This window comes from Manis pentadactyla, chromosome 4 (genome assembly GCF_030020395.1).
Source record: "Manis pentadactyla isolate mManPen7 chromosome 4, mManPen7.hap1, whole genome shotgun sequence".
NCBI lineage: Eukaryota > Metazoa > Chordata > Mammalia > Pholidota > Manidae > Manis > Manis pentadactyla.
The window spans coordinates 46,462,519-46,485,582 of record NC_080022.1 but is presented as its reverse complement, the minus strand read 5'-3'; the positions used below and the strand labels follow the sequence as shown (position 1 = coordinate 46,485,582).

The 23,064-nt window shown below is 44.4% G+C and overlaps 1 protein-coding gene across 7 annotated transcripts in view; it reads left to right on the top strand.

Annotated features, from left to right (window-relative positions):
* Positions 1-23,064, top strand: part of DAB1 (DAB adaptor protein 1) — a 1,149,186-nt gene that overhangs the window by 1,070,541 nt on the left and 55,581 nt on the right. For 6 of the 7 annotated variants that reach the window (XM_036911229.2, XM_036911228.2, XM_036911227.2 and 3 more), the window contains 5 exons: positions 12,399-12,530; positions 13,151-13,270; positions 13,730-13,768; positions 15,374-15,439; positions 21,714-21,773. In XM_036911229.2, the coding sequence (XP_036767124.2) occupies positions 12,399-12,530; positions 13,151-13,270; positions 13,730-13,768; positions 15,374-15,439; positions 21,714-21,773 (417 nt within the window). The remainder of the gene's footprint in view (positions 1-12,398; positions 12,531-13,150; positions 13,271-13,729; positions 13,769-15,373; positions 15,440-21,713; positions 21,774-23,064) is intronic. The other variant, XM_036911230.2, reaches the window with a different exon arrangement.

Here is a 23,064-nt window from a genome sequence, read left to right as displayed (position 1 = left end):
TTGTGTTGGGAGATCTGTGGGCTTCCATAGTTTGAGAAACTGTTTCCTTCCCCAGCTTGGGGAAGTTTTCAGCAATTATTTCTTCAAAGACACTTTCTATCCCTTTTTCTCTCTCTTCTTCTTCTGGTACTCCTATAATACGAATATTATTGCATTTTGATTGGTCACACAGTTCTCTTAATATTCTTTCATTCCTAGGGATCCTTTTATTTCTCTCTGCCTCAGCTTCTCTGTATTCCTGTTCTCTGATTTCTATTCAGTTAACAGTCTCTTGCACCTTGTCCAGTCTGCTGTTAAGACCTTCTAGTGATTGTTTCATTTCTGTAGTCTCCCTCCGGACTTCATCCCTTAGCTCTTGCATATTTCTCTGCAGGTCCATCAGCATGGTTATGACTTTTATTTTGAATTCTTTTTCAGGAAAATTGGTTATATCTATCTCACCAGGCCCTCTCTCTGGGGTTGTCTGAGTTATTTTTGACTGGACCAGATTCTTCTGCCTTTTCATGGTGATAGAAGTCATCGCAGGCAGGTGGCACATGTGTTAGCTGGGAGAACAAAGTCCCTTCCTGCTTGTTGGTCACCTTGCCCTTCTCCGCTGCCTCTGCCATATACCTGCACACTGGGAGCAGGCTCTGGGATAACCTCCTGAGCTGCCGTGGGCACGGCGGCTCTCGGGATAGCCTAGAGCACTGTGGTGGGTTGCAGCCGCACCGGGTGTGTTTTCCTGTGGGAACGGCACCCCTTCGTTCCTTCCGGACCTTACTCCAGCTTCCGCTGCCTATACCAGTTACGCACACACAGGGAGGCAGTCTCTGGGATAATCTCCTGAGCTTCCATGGGCGGAGAGGTCCTCAGGCTAGTCTAGAGCACTGCAAGGGGGTGGTTGCAGCTGTGCTGGGTGTGTTCTCTTGTGAGAACAGGCCCTTTGTGCCTTCTGTACCTTGCTCTGGCTTCTATTGCCTATGTTGATTACCCGCACACCAGGAGGCAGACTCTGAGATAATCTCCTGAGCTGCCGTGGGTGGGGCCACCCTCAGGCCAGCCTAGAGCACTGCAGGGGAATCACAGCCACTCCAGGTGTGTTCTCCTGTGAGAACAGTGCCCCTTCATGCCTTCTGGGCCTTGCTCTGCCTTCCTGTCTGTCCCAGTTAGCGGGTCAGCCGGTCTGCTTGCAGCGCTGGCTGGGGGGAACAAATGGCAGGCTCCTTATCACCGTGAGGGGCTTCAGGGCTGCTTTACCCCCCAGGGGGTGAGGGGGCCTGAAGTTCCTCAAGATTCCCAGCCTGCTGGGCTGAGTGTGCTGGACGCTTTTGTTCAGCTGTTGAGCCCTTGTCCCTTTAAGACTTTTAAAAAGCACCCACTTTTCTTTTGTCCCATGGGAGCTAGCTGTGGGGACCTGCTCACAGTCTCTGTCTTGGACCCTACCCTTCCGTTTCTCTAATATCCAGTACACCATGCAATGTGTGTCTGCGCTCCTGGTGCAGATTACTCGGGCTGGTTATTTTGCTGTCCTGTGCTTCCACTTGCTCCCCACTCTGACTCTTTTCCTCCCACTGGTGAGCTGGGGTGGGGGAAGTGCTTGGGTCCCGCCAGGTCACAGCTTTGTATCTTAACCCCTTCGTGAGATGCTGAGTTCTCGCAGATGTAGATGTAGCCTGGCTGTTGAATTGTATCTTCTGGTCTCTCTTTTAGGAATAGTTGTATTTGTTGTATTTTCAAAAATATGTATGGTTTTTGGAGGAGATTTCCACTGCCCTTCTCACGCTGCCATCTTGAGCCCCTTCCTCCCACCTGACGCCCTTTTGTACCAAGTAAAAAGGCTTCAGAATTTGTGCCAAGTGCAGAATAAACACTCTTCCAGTAGCCTAGAAGACCCCAAAACTCTTGTAGCAATGCTACAGTTGTAGGGGTAGGAAAGACCTGGACTTTATCTATAACTACTTCTGGTATAACCTTGGTCTTACCCAATCAGATGACCCCCAAGAATTTGACAGACAAACCAGGTCCCTGAACCTTGGTACTTTTCACAGCCCATCCTTTCTCCTGTAAATGTTGCAGCAGTCTAGGTTCTGCACCTTCTAGATCTGAAAGAGAATCAGATGTGAGCATGACTTCATGAGTATAATGTTATAGCCACACCATTGGTGGTTTCTCCTATGTAGCCAAGTCCTGGGCTACAAGTCTATGACAGATGGTGGGGTTCTGAAGGTATCCCTGTGAAAGAACAGTGAAAGTCAATTGCAGTCTTTCCCACTTGAAGGCAAACTGTTCCTGACTTTCCTGCTCAATGTCAATGGAAAAGAAGGCACCAGCAAGATCTACCACATAATGGTATGTTCCTAGTTCATGGCTGAGAGTATCCATCAGGCCTGCAATAGAGGGGACAGCAGCATGCATAGGGAGTATTACTTTATTCAGTTCTCTGTAATCCACAGTCATATGCCAGGAGCCATCTGGCTTTTTTACTGGCCACACTGGGGAATTGAAAGAACTATTGGGTGGGCTTTATAATACCCACCTTTTCCAGCTCCTGGAGAGCTTCTCCAATCTCTTTTTGCCCTCCAGGCAGTTTGTATTGTTTGGTATTAGTCACCCACCAAGACACAGGCAAAGCTATGGGTGGGTGCCTAGCATGTCCCCTCAGAACTGCCTTCACCACACATACTCTCAGTCTGAACTCACCTACAGTGGTCTGCAACCATAGACCCTGCAGGATATCAATTCCAAAAATATACTAGGGATAGGAGATATATACACAGTATACTTTTTTGGCAATAGATGCCCTATTCCCAAAGGGATTTGGACTTCCTTCATTCTAATAGCCTTAACCCTGTATCCATCTATGATAGTGGGGGTCCCAGGAATGCTCAGGGTTACCATGAATCATTGAATATTCTGCCCCTGTGTCCACCAGAGCCAGGAAACATTGTTTGTTCACTGGGGCCAATGGATAGCTGTTTCAACATGTGGCCTCTGGTTCCCCTGGTCCCTCAGGGCTCAGCCTTTCCCTCAGTCAAACCGTGTTCTCCAGTCTTCTTCCTGTGTGGGCTCAAGTGAGGTTGGCTCGCTCTCCCACAGGAAGTCTTGCAAACACACAGGCTGGACTTGTGGCTCTGTTTCTGACCTCTGCCTCTTTGGTCTTAATGGCTGTAACTGCTGCTCTGGTTTCAGTTGGTGCCATAGCTCTAGTAAGATCCTATTTGACTTCCCATCTAATTTCCTTCCATCTGCTCCTGCCAATATTTAATCAATCCACATCTGAGTCCTTGTAACCTTCATGGGGCCCTTTAAATTCTTCATGTGAGTAGCAGACCTTATTTCTTTTTGGGTTCTCATTGCTTCAGCCTCTCCTAAGTCTGCTACTGTACGTGTCACCTCCCTTATGTGATGCCCTAAGTGAGGGGAAAGAATGTCCACTAGAGACCCAAAGAGGGATGTGGGAGCCATTTGAAGCACAATATTTCTTATCCCAGTAGTGAAAGTCTCTTCATCTGGGCCATCATTCTCTGGACTATAGATGGCATTTGTGGGTAAAATTGTAATGTTTCCAGAATGTCTTCGCTGGCTTTAGTACATCTGCATATCAACAAACACTCAAGGGGGAAGAGAAGTATGGCTTTAGGGCATTTGCATCATTCCTCAGGGGTGGAGAGAAGTTCATCTCCATATCAATGGGTAATTACCTGAGCAATGGAGGGCATCTCTGAACCTGAGAGGTTAATGGGAGGGGGCTGGCTTGCCTGCTGGCCTGCTTTTTCTGGAGCAGAGGAGAGAGATGGCCCCGGACTGCAGTTTGTACATGAGGGGGAGGGCCAGTTTTGCTTCTGCTGGAGCAGGAGAGAAGGCCCTGGACTGCAGTTTGTAAGCAGTAAACAAATTTTAAACTTTATTTCTCTCTTTGACTGATTTTGGTTTTTAGAGGTATTTTGCCCCAGGATTTCCTCTCCCCAGACTTACAGCATTCTTATGTCTAAATCTCATAACACCTGTTGGAGCTCAGCATATGTCTGTCATCTAACAGGAGAGAATGATAGGTCACCCGGATTGGGCCACACAGCCTGAAGTGCAGCCATAAGACAATCGAGGATGGAGTGACTCCCTGGGGTCTGATGTGCATTTTGTAATCGCTGCCTCAAGGTGGGCTGCACTGTCAGGGAAGCCAGCTTTCCAATCTTTGATCCCGACAGAACAATTCCATCCACCCCTAAGTCCCACAGACACAGGAGCCAAGTTGATATTGACTCCGAGGGCTTCTGCCTAAACTGGAAGCCCAAATCCCCAGCTCAGCCTGAGTATAGGGGCAGAGCATAGAGTGCTCCATGACCTGGGGAGGGGGCTGCTCCTCTCCTTGGGGAACTTTCAGCTGCTGGGTCTTTATTTTCTTTACAACCACTGGGTGAGCTCTCAATACAGGAGGCACCAGTGCCTCCGGCACCACCCCTTCATCCTTCTCCAGCTCCTCCATTTCTGGGGCTGATGGCACCTTTCTCTCCCCTCCCCCAAGTGCCTCCTCTGCTGCAACCTTTACCTTTTCTACTGTGCCTCGCAGCAATGCTACCTCAGTCTTCAGAAGGTCTCTTACCTTCACCTCAATGCTTTGCAGCTGGTGTTCTCATGCCACCTCTGCTTGTGCTTCCCTCAGGAGTTCCTCTTTTTCCTTGATGGCCTCTTCCTCCTTCAGAGTGCCTGACAGTGCTGCCATCTCTTTCTGTAAGGAATCTTTTACCTCTTCAGTGGCACACTACTGGCATTCTCATGCTGCTTCCTCTTTCATCAATGCCATTTCCTTCTTCAGGGAATCCACAGAATTTTGCAGCTCATGTTCTCATGCCACCATTTCTTGGGTCTTTTTCAGGAGTCTGTCCTTCTCTTCTGTAGATTTTTTTAATACTGTGAGAGGCAGCCAACCCCCAGTCCCTGCTGCCTCATGCACACTCTGTGTCTCAAAAGGCCTCCTTATTATACCAAGGGCCACCCCTACTGCCTCAGGTATCACCTCCACTTGCCTCCAGTCCTGGAGTGGGGTCCAGTCCTCTAGGAGGCAAGCCACCTCAGACCACATACCCATTGGGGGACGATTCACTGTCTCCCCATTCACAGGGGCAGCCCGCTGAAGCACCCCTCCCATAAGGACAGCCTGTCTTTTTCCTTGGTCAACAATGAACCCTGCCAACTTTGCCAATTGTCTTGCCAATGGGTTGCAGCCCCAGGCAAGTTCACTATGGATTCAATGTGACCAAAGAAATTGACAGCAAAATGTTCTTTGAGGTGAAAGGGTTTATTATCCTGCTTGTTCTCCTGTCTAGCACTAGTGTCTCTACCCCCACCCAGAGCATTGGGCCAAGCAAAATTGCACTCTATATAGTGCAATAATAGCTTATTGCCTAAAGGTCCAGAAGTAGTAGCTTAGCAACAGGCCAGTTACATCATCAGGTGTTTTAAGTTCAGTGAGGATCCTGGCCATAGGAACCTCAGCTTCCCCACATGGTGATGGTTGCAGAATATGTGAATGTTCTTAATGCCATAGAACCATAGAATCAAAAATGGTTAAAATGGTAAAATTATGGTATATGCATTTTACCACAATGAAAACATGTGTACTGAATTTTTGCTATAAGTCAGGCACTGTATTTGATGCTCAGGATAAGAAGATGAGATAAAAAGTGGATATTATTGCTGATCTTGGAGCTGACTATTAGGTTTATATCTGTCCATCTATATGTGTGACAAAATGAGCAACTGCCCTGCATGGGAAAGTCCAGGAAGCTAAAAAGACTTGTGGCATAGGAATCAGGTTTCTACTGGAATGTTAGAGAAGCTTTTGAGGAGAAATGACATCCTTGCTAAGGTGAGAAGAAGAAGGAGTTGAGCTTCTAGGCAGACAGAATAGCATAGGCAAAACTGTGAGGTGGAAGTTTATAGTGTATTTGAAGGGCTGAATAATGGACAGGGTCGTGGGAAGCAAGGGGGCCCATGGTGAGAAATCCTGGGGAGGTGGACAGAGGCCCTGGCAAAGATTATGGTCTTTATCCAAAGAGCAAGGAGAAGCTTTTGATGAGTTTAAGTACTAGATAGCCTTGATCAGACCTGCCTAGATTTTCTCTGAATCCCTTGACACTGTGGTATTATTCATTAGAGCAGAAATCAGCAGAAGTAGATGATTAGGAACCAGGTTGTGGTACTTATGCAGGCTAGAAATAATGACCTGGTCTGGTCATTGAGAACGAGTAAAATGGACAAAGTAAAAGGTGTCTTGGAGGTGACATTGACAAGAGTTGGTTATGGAGGGCTGAGAACAGGCTCAAAAATGGTTGTAAAAATTGATAAAAGTGAACCAGGCACTAAATTCACTAAATTCAAATATGAGAGAAAAGCAGCTTATGTTTTTTTCTTTATTTTAGTATTTATTTAATACTCAGTATTTTATGTAATTAACAAATTAGTGTAACTAAGTATTTTTAATTAGCGTAAATTAGCAAAAAGTCAGATTTTTAAAAACCACTAATAATTCTACCACTCAAGAGAGAGCTCTTGTTAAGATTTTGTTAGATGTACTTCCAGACTTTTTATATACATATACAGATAGATGTTCTTCAACTTACAATCAGATTACATCCCAATAAACCCATCATAAGTTTAAAATGCATTTAATAGCCCTAACCTACAGAACATCATAGCTTAGCCTAGCCTACCTTAAATTTGCTCAGAACACTTAGATGAGCCTACAGTTGGGCAAAATCACCTAACACCAAGCCTATTTATAATAAAGTGTTGAATATTTCAAGTGATTGAATGCTGTACTGAGAATGAAAAACAGAATGGTTGTATGGGTTGTATAAGTGCATTGGTGTTTACTCTTGTGTTTGCATGGTTGACTGGGAGCTGCAGCTCACTGCCACTGCCCAGCATCATGAGAAAGCATTGTACCACATGTCATTAACCCAGGAAAAGATTACAATTCAAAGTACAGGTTCTACAGAATGTTTTCCCACTGTTGTAAAGTCAAAAATCCTAAAGTCAAACCCTTTCAGGTGAGGGACTGACTGTGTATGGATATGCATACTCTTTTCTCAAAAATAGGATCCTACTAAACATACTCTTCAGTAATATGCTGTTTTTATTCAACAGGATGTTGTGAATATATATGCACAGCAAAAAAATACACACATTCCCAAGGTGCTTTTCAGTTACTATGTATTATTTCATCTTACAGCAAAATGAAATTTCTTCAACCAGTCAGTTAACGTTCAACATTTCAGACATTTCTAATTTTTCACTATTCTAACAGCACTGCAGGGAATATGTTATATCTAAGTCTTTGCCCACACACATCTTACATTATTTACCGATAATTGAATCCCTACAAAAAGAATCACAGGTTCAAAGTTTATGCATGTCTTTAAGTCTTTGAAACACAACCTGTCTGCCCTCCAGAAAAGTTGCACCAAATCACACTCCCATAAATAACAAAAATACCCATAATGCCAACACTTACACAGCCCTTACTCTGTGCACTGTTCCAAGCCCTTTCCATATACTAACCCATTAATCCTCCTAACAGGTCCATGAGAGAGGTATGTTATTATCCCCATTATACACATGGAAAAAACTAGCCTGTGACCCAATTCTAGTGCCAGAAATGGAGAGGAATGGATGAAATGAAAGACAGAAAGATCTGATTCCCCACACTTTTGTCAACACGTGGTTATTTTATTTTTCATTCTGGTGGGGAAAATCATACCTCATTTATATCTGGTATTCATTACATGAATCATCTTAATATTTCCAACAACTTCTTTGGATTCTATAACATTCCTCGTATTATACAAAAAGAGCAAATAAGGATCAGAAAGTTAGTGATGTGCCAAAAGCTACACATCTGGTAAACAATTAAGCTTAGATTTGGCTCCAGAGTCTCTCCTCTGTTACCATACTGCCTCTTCACCTAGAGACTGGGATATTTGGAAATTTGGTCTTGTCCTTAAGAACAACCTTCTAGAAGATTGCAGAATGGGAACTCAGGGAAGAATTCACTTTGACCTGCTCCATTTAACATTTGATGATGGGGTTCCTGGGGGCTGGTACAGAGGTTTCCTCCCAGTCTCATTGGCACTGTGGTGCAGCAAACACATCCAAAAATATGTTAGAAAAGAGAAAGGCATTATAATAAGCCTGTGCCTCCCTTTGTCTTGTGAGGTTTTAACTACTGTAATTGCCTGTAGTGTGAAGTAGTGTATTTTTCATGTATCTATTTTTATTCTGTGTCTATCTGTGTATCTGCTTTTTTGTTTTGTTTTTTTGTTACCTCACTTGAATCCTGGTGGGCCTTTTTCCCGTGAATAGTTTTGCCTTGAGAAAGCACACATTCAAATACAGACACATACACACAATAATAATATGAAGCTAAATAGGGTAGAATTTATTTTTTTTTAAAGCTAATGGCAAAATCTGAGCAGATGACTTTCTAATCCATACTGTCTTTAATTAGCTGTATTGAACCATACTACAAATTAAGTCTTCTCTGTAATTTATTCTGTCAGATGGTAACCCTCCAAACAATTTGATAGTTCATTTAAACATTGGGAAATGACTCATAGAAATGCTAAGAAAAAAAAAAGATTGTGTGATGATCAGATAAGAAACCCTCTGTTCACAGAATGAATCCTATGTGAAATGTGAATTAACCTGATTCAGTCATTCATGGGGCGTTTGTTGAGCAGCTACCTTGTGTAGTGTATGTCTTCAGACTGCTTGGTCCTTCCTTCCTTCCTTCCTTCCTTCTTTAATTCATCAAACATTTAGCACTTACTGTTACAATAATAGGAACTGGGATAAGAGTGGAGAACCAGACATGACTCTCTCTCAGGTTGCTAATGTCCCCAAACTGGAGAGAAAACATGTGCATAGATATTCTCCAAATGCCCTGCACTGCTCAGTTCTTTCTGCTGAGAATGGCCTTTCCTCCTGATTTTCTGGGGACTTCCCTGTGTCCTTCAAGGCTCAGTTCAGGAAGAGCTTTGTCACATCTTCCCTGATGCCCTTCCCCCTTCCTGCTCTGAGCCTACATAGCATCCTATGCACAACTTTAATGTAACACTTGTCTCATTATATTGATTGTTAGTTTCTTTGCCTGCTTGTCTTATGAGATTGCAAGATGACCTCATAAAAGGGACTATGAGGAAGGGACTTTGTTTTAACCATTTGGGTAGATGTAGTGCTTAGTGTGAGACCTGGATCATAACAGACACTCACTAACTACAGTGATGGGAATAACTGGATGAATGGATAAACACGCAACACAATAAAGATGTGTGTAGTGTAGCATCCTAGGTAGAAGAACCAATACAATGCAATGGGGTCTAGGGACAGGAATTATTCCTCAGGGAGATCAGGGGAGTCAGAGAGCAGGATACTGGAGCTAGCCTTTGAAGCTAATTATGATGCAGTGCTGTGGATCCAGTGACTCAGGGCTCCAGGGATGAAGAGGGCAGTCAGCAGAGAAAACAACGTGAGCAGGACCACGGGGCTGGGAGAGTACAGAACCCAGAGCAGGGGTGATGAGCCCTTCAGATGATTTGCGGCCTAGGGTTCCTGGAGTTCAGCCTGGGAGGAAGGTCAGACTCGACTGAAGAGGGTGATCTCTAGATTGTCCTTGGAATTCTTCAGTGACAGCTTTTCATCCATTGTGTAAGGAAGAGGGTTCAGAATGGGAGGAATAAATGTAGCTGTGGCAGAGAGATGTAGTATTCTTAAAGACACTATTTTTAAAACCAAATACCTGCTTTGATTTTTGGCATACTTTAATATCTAACCTAAGTTTTTCCAAGACAGAAACTGTTTTCCAAAGGAAATGTGGAGGATGACCAGAATCTGCCATTCCTCCACCCTCTCCCTATCCCTCAGCCCTGTGTTCTGTGCCACCTCCAGACCAACCTGGGATGCCCCAAGATCTCTCCACAGAAACACTTGCTCTTGGGGTAAAGCAGCCCTCATTTCCCATAACAAGGTCCTCACCTTACCTTTCTGGTCTTGGCCGCTCAGCAGGTATCACAGACGACCAACCCTCCAAGAGTACACTTTGAGATCACGCTGTCTCAACCTTTCTTCTCTGAGACCCCTGAGACTGGCCTTTACCCCAGACATTCTGATTTTTGACACTCTGTGACCTCGGATACCTTGTAGAATTCAAAACAGCCTCAGCTTTACCTCCCTGCCTAGCACCGCCCTTCCTCATCCCAGCTTGTTAGGGTCATAGTTTTGTTGTCAGAAAAGGGAGCCTGGAGTCTAAGGAAAGGAGACCTTAATTCTACATGGGCTTCCTCTTTTCAATGTTTTCTCATCCTGAATACAGAGAACAAGGCCTGGGTTTAGGACTGGTCCTGCCAGAACTCTCCCTGACCCTCAGTCCTTTCAGGAATAAACTCAGAATTGAACTATATGATATTTAAGGTTCCTCTGGCTCCAACTGTCTTTGATTGTGCTGATAAAAACCTGCTTGCAGACATGGAGCAATTTTGAGGCTCAGTGAACAAGTATTTGCAAGATCTTCTGAGTTGCCAATATGAATGTGATAATACGACTGAAGGATTAGCAGGATTCTAATGTATTTGTATATCTAAGTATCTATATCATGTCTGCATGGTTAAGGTTGAAGAAGTGGAGACATATCCCCTCACTGACTCTTAGTTTCCGAATGAGTAAGCCACTTTCAGAGCAAACCTTTTTAACATGTCATCAAACTAACTATGAGGAAAGATGATGTTCAGATATCTTTAAACACTTCACGCACACACACAGCTACACTTTGCGAGGCAATATGAGGTATCATCAGGCGTTAAAAATGTTTTGATTTCAAAACACTTAATGAGGACTCGGAGATAATTTTAAATGTCTCCATCTGCTTTCTTGCATGGTAGGTGATCTTTTACCATTGCACAATCATCTCCAAATCTAATTCCACCAGGAAGACTTCTAATCACAGTTTAATTTTAGAGCAATATTCCACTTGGCAATCAATAATGTACTGTTGTCAAACTTTGATTTAATAAGAAACGTGGATAACATTCTCCACATTATGCAGAGAGAAAAATACTTTCAGGAAAGAGAAAGAGAAAGTCTTTGTCTCCCACTTTCCCCTGCTGCATCCCATTCTCGCTCACAAAAGCCTATAAATCAATACCCCCTTGTTGTGTGAATATAAATCTCATCAATTTTACATCATTAGCACCATGAAAAAGCTACCACTCTTTGAGCAATTTTCCTCTGCTAGCTGAATTTGTCCTCTTAATAAAACAAGAATAAATGGATCCTGACTATTTTACTAACAGACGCTTCCTTCTTCACCAACTTTATTTGTGTCAAAATCCACTAGAATTATACAGTTATCTTATGGCCACTTGAAGGGGTAGGGTGACTGGGTGGTGATAATACCCTCTAAGCCTGATGTCCGGTGGACCTTGGGCAACCTGGACAGGTCATGAAGCCAGAAGGACAGGCCCAAGAGAAGTCAGAGAGGTTAGTGAATGATCAGACTCCAGAAGGTTAATGTGTGGCAGCAGATTCTACTATAGAAATGATTCAGAAAATCAGAAGCCTAGAGGGATGACAACAAGCTAGGAATGGACATTTTGGAAGGCCAGAACCAGTGGTCTAGAACTAAGGCAATGACTGTCATGAGAGCCAGGTGCCCACTGTCCCGAGAGGCTGGCTGTGCGGTCTGAGGTCCTAGTGGCTAAAGGGTCTGGGGAGATGGAGGATTGGGGGAAGGTTCACAGAGGAGATGCAATCTCAAATGTCTTTTGCTATATAAATATAATTTGGGCACCCAGATAAAAGAAAGGACATTGCTGTTGGAAGGACCAACAGACCCATGAAAAACCTCAGAGGTACAGGAACCCCACCTCTAGCCTAAGTGGTGACTTTGGGCAAGATAGAGAAACATGTACATTCCTCAAGACACTCTTGATACCGTCTCTCAGAAAATTGTTATAAACATGCAAACTTGAGGTTCTGTGAATATGAATGGTGCCCCCTGTAGCTGCACAGTGCACATCTTCTACCACAGCAAGCATATTTAGTATCAAGTAGAACTTAGACTGGGCTGTGCCTTGAAGAAAGCATAGCAGGAGCCTGTCCCACTGAATGAAACTGGCTGGTTGTGGCAAGGTGAAGGAAGCACTGCCACAGGCCTGTTTACCTCTCTGGTCACAGCATGATGACCATGTAGGGAAGCCTCCATTTCTCAAGGGCAGGCACAGCTCTTTTTCCTTCCATCTGGACTAAACAGCTTTTCCAAAGCCCTTTGGGCCTGTTCACACGTAGCTGAAATACATCTCTTATTGATCAACAGCACGAAGGGAAAGTCCCCTAAAATATGCTCTTCCTTTTGTCTCTGATAGGCCCTTCAGCATCATCATGCTGTTCACGAAATTTCCTACATTGCAAAGGACATCACAGATCACCGGGCCTTTGGATACGTTTGTGGGAAGGAAGGGAATCACAGATTTGTGGCCATAAAAACAGCCCAGGCGGTGAGTATTCCTGTCCAAGGGGGGGCGCCTTGCCTTGTAACTTCAGGGAACAGCACAGCCACCCTGTTGGTCTTTGAAGGCCCACTCGGATGTGTGACTAAGCAATGCTGATACTCAGCCTCTTCTCTAGAAAAGATAAACAGCCTTGGAGCAACAAAACATGGTCATGTCCTCCAGTTTTGCTGCTGTTTTTTTCTAATGGGTATTTTGTAGTGACTCATTATTTTCCTTTCTGATGAAGCTGGATGGAGGCACAGTATACAAATAAGTTTCCCTGTGTTCGTAGCCTCATTTAAAAAGAAAATAAGGGGAAACAAATAACTGTTTTGCATAAGGCCTACCCTAATTTTATTACATTTGAAATTACTAATAAATAAAAGCAATGCCTTTTATGCTTATGATTATTATGAATTTGTAAATATAATTAGTTGAAGAAATGAACTTTAGCCTAGATGCAATTTGCTAAGCCAATTTAAACAAGGTAGACTTAATTAAAGATGGAATGCTTTCAGTTTAATAGAAAAAGCAAGGGCTGAGAGTTGTAGTAGGCAAAACCAAAACTTGGCCGCTGCAGCTCAGTACCGTTTTCTCATTATGTGCTTTACCACCTGTTACTGTAGGCAGAACCTGTTATTCTGGACTTGAGAGATCTCTTTCAACTTATCTATGAACTGAAGCAAAGAGAAGAATTGGAAAAAAAGGCACAAAAGGATAAGCAGTGTGAACAAGCTGTGTATCAGGTATTCCTGTGAATTTGTCCTGGTACCGGAGAAGACTGGGGCTTAGAATAAACAGATGTGAAAACTGACAGTCAGGGCTTCTCTTCCTGCTGCCAAGGAGAAATAAACAAAGATGAAAGGTTCCCGTGTAAATTACAGGCATGGGAAGCAAGCCATTAGAAGTGATTCCTTATCCTCTGAAATTCTCCACATGTTAAAAAAATGAGATCTTGAATCTGGAGAAAGATTTCAGGGGAGGAACACCAAAGAAACACAGTTGTTCTGCTTTTGTTAACAACGAGGATGGGGGTGGCTGCAAAGGTTTTTTTATTTTTTTCTGCGCATTTTCTACCTTAATAACCTACCAGCCTAGCCTACCCAGAGCTGGTTTCTTTGCTGTCCTGTAATTTCTGAATACAATCTCATGTCTTTTCCTTTATATCCTCTGCTTTTACCCTCCCATCCCTCACTCTGCTGTAGACAATTTTGGAAGAGGATGTTGAAGATCCTGTATACCAGGTAATTTCTGAAACTAGTCGGAGTTTAGGGTGAGAAATGGCTAGTGCTGGGGAACAGCATTTTGTCAGAAACCTGAAGAATCTCCTGACTGCAGAGCCTGGAGGGGAACTGGGATTCCTACTGAGGGTGAGGGCCGCCAGCCCCTCCAGGGGTAAATTTCCATAGAAACTAACAGAAGGTTGGCCTGCATCAGTAACATGGGATTTAGAGATGCGCCTCTCCCTTCTTGCCCCTGCTTCAGCCCCCTCTGCAATCTGTAAAAGTTTGCTCCCAGAGCTGACTCTTTTCAAGAGTCTTTTGAATATTCTGAGTTCATTAGAGAGACTGAATAATAAGGTGGCTTCTCTGAGTTAGGAACTGGAGCTGGGGACTGACATTTGGGTTACATTTGAACATAAACTGAAAGGAGGGTTTGTAAGCTTTAGGAAGGCTGTGTGGAGAAGTCTCTCTGGCCCTCTGGAACCAGGCTGCCGCTCTGACTACCTGGCTTGCGCCTCAGGGGATGCTGTGAGGAGAGGAAGGGAGGTCCCAGCCATCCCTGTGGCCTTCTCTGGTGTCTCTTCAAGGTTGCAGCCCAGGTGTGGGTAGAGAGAGGACTTCCCTTGGGTTCAAGTGTGTGCTCTGTTCAGACACATAGAGGAGGAAGGGAGGAGGCGGCCTATCCCACACCCCAACCCTGTGCTCATTGCTGAAGAGAGAAAGAAGCCAAAAAACATGGGCTTGTTGGATATAAAGAAAACAATCTGAAAATTATATTTCTAACTGGAGCATACATGGGTTATACGTGTGTGTCACATGCAACGTTAAGTATAAATGCTTATTTTCATATAGAAAGTTGATGCTATGACAAAAGTATAATATGGGCAATACAAGTAGTGTAGTATGAATAACTTAAACTACCTAGCATATATGGCAAACAGATGTCAAAGATGTGCCTAATGGCATGCTCTTGCTTTAGATGCTAGGAGTAAGGATTTGTCTGTAATACAAGCTCAGTCCCTGGCTAACTGGCTCATTCAGAGTGAAGAATGATTGCCCATTTTCATAAGGCCCAGTCCTTTAGAGTCTGAAATGGGCACAGGAAAAAATTGATTTTCAGTATTTAAAACAGAATACAAAATAAGGGACTGTTTATGAGATGTGGGGATTTGGGGCTCCTGAGCACTTCAGAGATGGCTTAGGGCTGTGAGCCTTAGTGAGCCAAGAGGAGCAACTGCTGCAGCATACAGATTATAAAGCCGGGGTCCCACGTGTTCCCAGGAGACGGCGTTCCCACTCAGCAGTGCAGCACATGCAGACATTGTGGGGTGAAATGCCATTGAATGAAGAGGCATCCTCCTCCTGTATCTCCAGAAAGATCTGCCAGGGCCCCATGCCGTCGTAGCTGTAGGACTGACCATCAGAGGTTTGCAGTTTTCCTTAGAGGAGGCAGGGGTGTGCATGGCACATTTTGCATCTCAGTAGTTCAGCAGTCTCTTGAAGGTATTTTCTGTTGTGCCTGTTTCCTTGATGCTCACTGTGATTTGTATCCTGAATTCCATATGCTTTTTTTTGTCCTCTTTCTTCTTCCCCTCTGACCTTTCTGCTCTGGCTGCTCCGTAATAGTACATTGTGTTTGAGGCTGGACACGAGCCAATCCGTGATCCCGAAACAGAAGAAAACATTTATCAGGTATAAAATCGCTTTCCTCTCCTTACCACAGTACCACCGCCAGTAAATGCACTGATGGGACTAGAGAACCAAGGGCTCCCTCCTCACATGGTCACATAGCAATTTGGATCATTCCAGGCTTGTTGAAATACCTTCTAGTGTTTGGCTTTAAGAACTGGCTTCTGGTTCCCCTGCAATTTACCAGTAGTTTTACTGGACAGTAGGGTACAGTGTTTTAATTTTTAATGGACCTCAACTATTTTCACTTGACTCAAGAAACAATCATTCCATTTTAGTAAAGCAACCCACTGGAAGGTTGTCATCTGTCACATAGTAGGATCCTTCATTTCTCAAAGCAATGCACTCATCGAAGTTCTTTAAGCCAACGACATTACTAAAAATGAAAGGTGCATTCAAAAATGCTATTTGAAAATAACTTGGGGAATATTCACTGAAAGAAAGTAGTTAGAAGTTTTACCCCTCTTGAAGGGGAGGCAAATTAATATTCTTAAAGGTCTGCCTACATGAAGAACCCTGAATATACTTTTTAACTCATTTGATTCTCACAAATATGTAACAAAATAGGTATTTTAATCCCGCTTTTACAAGGGGAAACTGAGACTCAGAGAAGTTGAACAACTTCCTCAGGGACATACAACTATTTAGAGCTAAGATCCAACTCCACGTGGGAAAACTCACGCTTTTCCCCCCATGCTTTTCCATCAAAGAGTTTGAATAATTGCACCATAACAACACATCAAACATATATGACAGCATCCAATTTTTCATTAATTAAAATTTTAGTCTTAATTTGAAATATAAACATTATGAAAGAATGGAAAATATAATGTATTTAATAAGTGATTTTAATTTTCTTGATTTACTTGGTTGTGTGGCCTGCCATTCAGTCTTGGCCATGCAGTACTTGTGTAATAAAAATAAAGCATTTCTAGTTTCCATCAAGTGCACAGAATTCTAAATGACCAAACTATAATGTTAGCTCTACCAGCAACTCGGTTTAAACCAGCCCCGTGGAGTAATAAGTATTTCTAGCCACCAGATCTGTTTGGTTTGAATTTAAGTATGAGGCTGTGGTTTGAGGTTTTGTTGAAAATCATCGTTTACAAAGTTTCTGTCTTTAAAGAGAAAAGTTGCATTGAAGTCCTCAGTGTCAGATTTCAAAGTACAACCTCTGATATCTGAATATGAGGCTAAAGGAACCATCATCCAGTCACCCTCTAAAGAGAGGTCATCTTTTCAAACCGAATTAGGCTCCTCATGAGATGTTTCTGAATTCAGACTTAGTTCTAGTAGCCAGGGCCCCACTGTGCCCTGTGGGGGGGCTTCTGGGGGAGGAGGGGAGACCCTCCTATGTTAGGAAGAGCTGGTCTAGGCAAGCGGAGAACTGAGTTCTAGTTCTGGCTCCCACCAACCATCTTTGGCTGAGTGGGCAGAGCACCTGCTCTGAGACTCTGTTTCCCTAGTGATAAAGTAGGGGAATAATTTCTCCCTAACTCAATGGGGGCATGAGAATGACACAAGATGATGGGGAGAGTGTAAATTAGAGGCTTCATCCTCAGTCAAACACTGAGCCCATAGTATGTAGACTGAGGATCTCGGTACAAGCACCGAGGCCGCCATCATCCGCCTTGTTGCAGTCCCTTCCTCCTCTGGGCCTGTTTGCTCATCACGAATGAGTGAGTAAGACCAAACAGCCTCTCAGACAAGGCCCTTTTCTGCTCTTTGCCCTAGTGCCTCATCAAAGGACAGAGATTCTTTAGAGAAGCATGTCGGCCTGCTCGGTGGTAACAAGTACTGAGCACTGATGTGGGCCAGTGCTGGGAATGGGATGTACAGAGTATCTTCTTATCTCTCACCACAACCCTGTATGGCTTGAACTATGATTCTCACTTTACAGACAGGAAATCAGAAGCTCACAGAGATAGGGTACCTTGCCCAGGGTCCCAGAGCTAGGGAGAGAGAGAAACCCCACCCACACCCAGGCCTCTCTGACCTCTACAAGCAAATGAATAAATCCTGAGGCTCTTCAGCTCAGAATTTCCTGATGCTGAGTCTCTCAATTAGATTCTATGTAGATTTCAAGTCACTGTCTAAAAATCACACTTGTTTTAACAGGTCTGACCTCCAGATCTTCCTGTCTGTCCATCATTAACAGGAAGGGACCATTGAAGGGAATGACTATTTTATCGCCCCCTGTGGGAGAGACCTCTGGTCACTGTCCTCTCTGGCACAGCCAGTCAGAGGGACCTCAGTCCGCCTAACAAGAGATAAACCCCTGGGCCTAAAGATAAGGAGGGGCATTTAAGGAACAGCTCTTAGAAGCTTCCTGAGTGGATAGCAATGTTTCTTATACTTAGCTTGGCCCAGCGTGGTCTCAGATTTTATCCCGTCCTGTTTTCTGGAATGACCTGGGGCCTAAACTGTTTTGGTGGAGCAAGTAATTTTTGTATTTCAATTTCCTGGGCTTTAAAATAGGGATACTGTATTACCTGCTCCTAGATGGGATATGAACATGTACAATGACAAAGACAGCTCATGGCCACAGCGAGCTCTGTGTAAGCATTAGCTCCCTTCCTCTGGCCGTCAGGCTGAGATGTCTTATGATGACGTATTAAGTGAAGTAGATCAAGACTTGCTCACCTCCTCTTGTCAGAGAGCTGAGTGGAAAGCTGTAAACCTTGCTTGGCTTTGCTATTTTTGACTCCAACACAGGAGAGGGAAGAGTCCTGAGCAAATGTAATCCCTCTTTGAGGATCAGTGGTCTCATTTTCCAAACTGGACTAATAATAGTAATTGCCTTTCTCTTTGTATGCCTCAGAAAAAGTTATCAGTTGTCTTTTTAAAACAATACAGAACCTGACAGTACAGAGTATTTTTACACCTCAACTAATCTGACCCTTCCAATAACTTGGTAAGATAAGAACAGCTGTAGTGACTATCATTTTAAACACAAGAAACTCAAGTCTTCTAATTTAAGTACTGGGCCCAAGGCCAGAGCCTCAGATTCTAAACCCAGTATTCTTCAGTACCTTAACAAGCTTCCTGCCTGAGGAAGATTGCAGCTTTCCACGAGGGCATTTCCCAGATCCTTCATTCAAAAATCATTTTTAATCACCCATGATGTGACATGTATCATTATTTTAAAATGATGAGGGTCTAGCCCTATGTCACCCAACCCTTAAACTGCCTCTCTACACTATTCATGTTGCTGAGCTAACAGTGTCCTCTGTGTGTTCAGTATTTAATTTATAGTTTTAGAATAATTCCTCATTACTGACTCATTCATTCAAAAGCAAATATGTATAAAGTAGAAAGTGCTAGACACATAGGGATGCAGTAGTGACAGCAGCGTGGCCCCACCCTCCAGGGGTTTATATCAGCCTGTGGATGCTCACAGCTACCAGGAGAGGAAACTGAGGTTCAGAGAACAAGTGATCTCACCATGGTCACACAGCCTGTGGCAGAGCCAGGACGAGGATCCAGATCTCCTGTTTCCTTTTGGCTCAGAACTGTTATTACTGTACAATATCATGTTGCCAGAATGGTCTGCAGCCTGCAGGGACCAGCCAAGCAGTGATCAGAGCCAGAACCAAGCCTCCTTCTGATCTTTGTCCCTTAAGCACTGTTGCCAGTGTTCTGCCTCCAGCATGCCTGGTAAATGTTTGATGCTCTAACATTTCCTGTTTAGCCAGTATTTACAGATGGGCAAATAAAGTCAGTAAAATACCTTCCCTGCCCTCAGCAAGCTTACAAAGCAGTAGGAATGCAGAGTGAACAGGCAGTTGCAGTGTGATTTGATTAACTCCCATATAAGAAAAAGCACATATTACACTCAACTTAAGTAGCTCAATTACTTTGCCATCTTCTCCCCAAAAGACAAGGAGCCCTGTTCCATCAGTGTCCCAGGCAGAGCACAGTGCGTGACACATAATACCTTCTTGGCTACTTTTATTTCTTAATGGAAGGTACAGCAGAGGTTTCATGAGTACAGAGGGAGACCAACCAGGCCTAGAGTCAAGCAAGGCTCTCAGGAAGATGTCCCAGCTGAGATAAATCTTAAAGGACAAACAGGCGGATTGATATCTCACCCATGGGAGAGCCAAGCAGAAAGCTTTTTCAATTATGCACAGTTTGGGTTTATCCATCCCACAGCTTCTTCTCCATTTGCAGGGATAATTGAGAGTCGGCTGTGGTTCAGCTTGCTAAGTGCCCATAGTGAGCAGTGAATTACAGGTGCAGAAATGATGTTCGTTTTGCCCAGGAAAGGGTGAGCTAGTAAAAATAAAAGCGAAAGCTGGTAATTTGTTGGCTGTTGTTAACAAGGTCTCTGTAGGCGTTCTGAGAGGTGTCCTTTGAGGTGGAGCCCAGTTTTCAGGAGCAAAGCAATACATTCTTCATTGGCTGCCTGCAAAGTGAGGTGTGCATGAGCAGCTCTGAAAGTGCCTCTTCTGCACACCCATGCTCACTCACAGTCCTGGATTCCTCAAGCCTGGGCACATACTTCCAAGAGGGTAGAATGTGATGTAAAAGAAAAAGAAGCAACCAAAACAGCTGTGGGAACAGTGGGAACAGGGGAGTGGTGCCACTGTGCATGATGTAGCAGTTAAGGCCACCTGTCCCGGCTCAGATTCCTTGCTCCCCTGCTCACAGCTGCAGGACCCTCTCCAGGCTTCACCTCCCTCCTCTGCAACATGAGGAAAGTTGTCATCCTCACCTGATTGACTTGTCCTGAGGATTACATGAGAATGCATATAAACACAAATGTTTAGAACACAGAAAGTGCCCTGTCAATGTAAACTCATAGCATTAGTAATAAAGGTCCTGTTTGGCAGCCAGAAAGAGGTGTATTTGAACCTCATCATTTACTAGCTTGGACACTTTGGGCAGACTATCCTAACATCTCTGAGCCTCATTTTCTACTGTTTAAACTGGAGATTATAATACCAGCTTCATAGGGGAGAATCCATGTAAGAATTTTCACGTTAAGCGAGTGAGAGTGAGAATGATGGCAAACAACTCAAAGGAGCAAGCACGGCTTCTTCCTTCTGCAGGGAGAACGGCATGACGGGCTGGCCCTACAAGACACTTTTCTTTCCTTTACTATTTCCCGTGTTCCTCTACAGTACCTTTGCCCAGCTGCCATTTCCTCGATGCCTACTGAGTGTTAGGTACCATGCCTGCTCTTTAGGAGCTCCAGTCCAAGGAAGAGGAGGACAGATTAGCAGACAGTTCTAGGACCACTGCTGGCAAATCTCTCAGATGGAGGTGTGAGCTAAGCTCTGCTAATTGCTGGGGATCAACAACTAATGATTGCTTTCAATCTGGAATGTTTAAATGTGCAAAGCCCTTGCTCAGCTTATTAGTAAAGTATTCAGTGTATCGTTATATTACAAACTTTCTTGATACATATACTTAGATAATGTATCCATGAAAAAAGCTATCATCCTAACACGTGACAGTATTAGGGCTCCTAATAGTTTTTTATTTATTATCTATTTTCTCATGCTATTCTCATGTTAACCTAATTGAGAAGCAGAGCCAATAGGACCCATTTCATAAAGGTGAAGCTCAAAGGAGCTAAATGATCTGTTCAGGGTATTAGAGTTGCCGTGTGACCCAGTAAGACCAGATGGTTGAGGAAGAGAAGAGAGGGAAGGAAGAAGACAGGGAAACATGTTAAAAACAGGCATGATTTTCTGGATTCTAGGTTCATGCCATTTCTGGAATCCATGCCACTTATGGGCCCTTTTTTTTAAAAAAAATCTTCAGTCACTATTAGATGGCTTTTACATGATTCCAACAGAATCTATAGGTTGTACTAGGACTTAGATTTTTACTGTATTTTAAGTAGCCTGGGTCTCTAGCTTGGCACTGAGCAGTCTAAGCTCAGCTGTAAACTGCTTTTAGTACCTTTGGATGACTCAGAGCACCTCTCAGGGTCTCATTTCTGTCTTTGGTGAAGTGAGGATTATTTTTCTACCACATGCTCTCTGGAATCTTTACAGCATCCCATTCCGTGGTTCTGTGAAGAGTCAATGGTGGAGACATCTGTAAACATTTAAGTGATTCGCACACCCCTCTCTTCATCCAGTTTTCCTAAGGGAGGGAGCCTGATACCTTCAAATTCCAGTAGCCCCTTGTCAGTGGGGCCTCTTGGACCTCAGGGTCTGCTCTCACACACACTTAGCTAACTTAGAGGTGAAGTCTGGTCCCTTTGCTCTGCGAAAGTGAAGCATCAGAGTGTTCTGACTGTGCTGATTTGGTTTTCCCATAGGTTCCCACCAGCCAAAAGAAGGAAGGTGTTTATGATGTGCCAAAAAGCCAACCTATAAGTGTAAGTATGTCTCCTCACTTCTGTCAGGTTCCTGTGACCTGTGTCCATACTGAGACTGTGTCCACAACCTGAGGAAGGAAACCCCGTTTCTGAATTAAGTGTTACACAGCTTCGCCAGGACTGCATGCTGGGGCTCCTCAGTATGTCAGAGGGAAGGAGGCATAAGGCAGAAATGGCGGGGCTGATGAAGGGATGCCAACCTGGACCATGGTCAGGCCCCAGGAGTGGGAGTGGCTTGAAGTGTGCAAACCACCGTCTAAGGGACTTGCAGTGTCAGATGTTCCAGGGCATAAGTCTCCAGTCAAATACTTTAAAATACCTGGTCAAACAGAGGGCAGTGTCTTGGTTCTGAGCAGAGAGTTGCTCATCTGATTTCAAAGTGGTTAAGAAGCTTCAGAGGCACAATAGGAAAAGGGCTGGCCTGGGCTTTTGGAGTGTGTATGGGTCCAGCCAGTGGACAGAACACTGCAGAAAAGATCATGTGTGGTGGGATTGCAGAGAACCAGGAGGTCCACTGCAGCCAGACCCCATCTGCTGGTGGGACTCCTGGAAACTGAGACAAAGGAAATTCCCAAGCTCTGTGGCACTGCCCCACGCCACTGCTGGACCTAGAGCTGTATTTAGGGCCTGCAGTTGGCACACAGAAGGCAACCTCTATGCATAATTCATGTGGTGCAGGGGAGCCCGTGAAGCCCTGGAGCAGGGGGACATGATTCTGCCTGAGTGGAAAGAGCTAGGGTGTTTGGTCACTACTGAGCTCATTCAGCTTAATGATGGGCAGAGAGAGCGTGAGCCTTGAAGGCATGCAGACCTTCAAGAATCCCAGCTCCGGCTTCAGCAGAGCTGCTGTGGGGCTAAATGCATCTATCCAGAACATTGTTATCACGTCTGGACCCCACCCTCTGAGAGACATAAAGACACACCTGTATGTGCCGAGGTCGGACTGACAGGGCCTGTGAAACCCCATCCATGAAGAGCAGTACACAGAACTGAGACCGTGGATGGCACTACGGGAAAGCCAATTCCACCTCAAAGTGAGGGTGACCGTCCCAATAGGTGCAAGAGCTGGCACCTAAGGGCGTGAGCTCCCCGTCCCTGCAGCTGAACTAGCAGGTCTGGAAGATCCCCAGTCAGAAATACAACTGTGGGCACATCACACACAGAGTGGGTAGAGGAACACCTGCTGTCCACCCTGATGCTTCCCAACCTGAGATGCTGCCTCTTCCCAGCTGGGAGGCCTTCTGGTCTGTTCTTACCCTCCCAGCCCCTGCTCACATTTCTAGTAAAATTT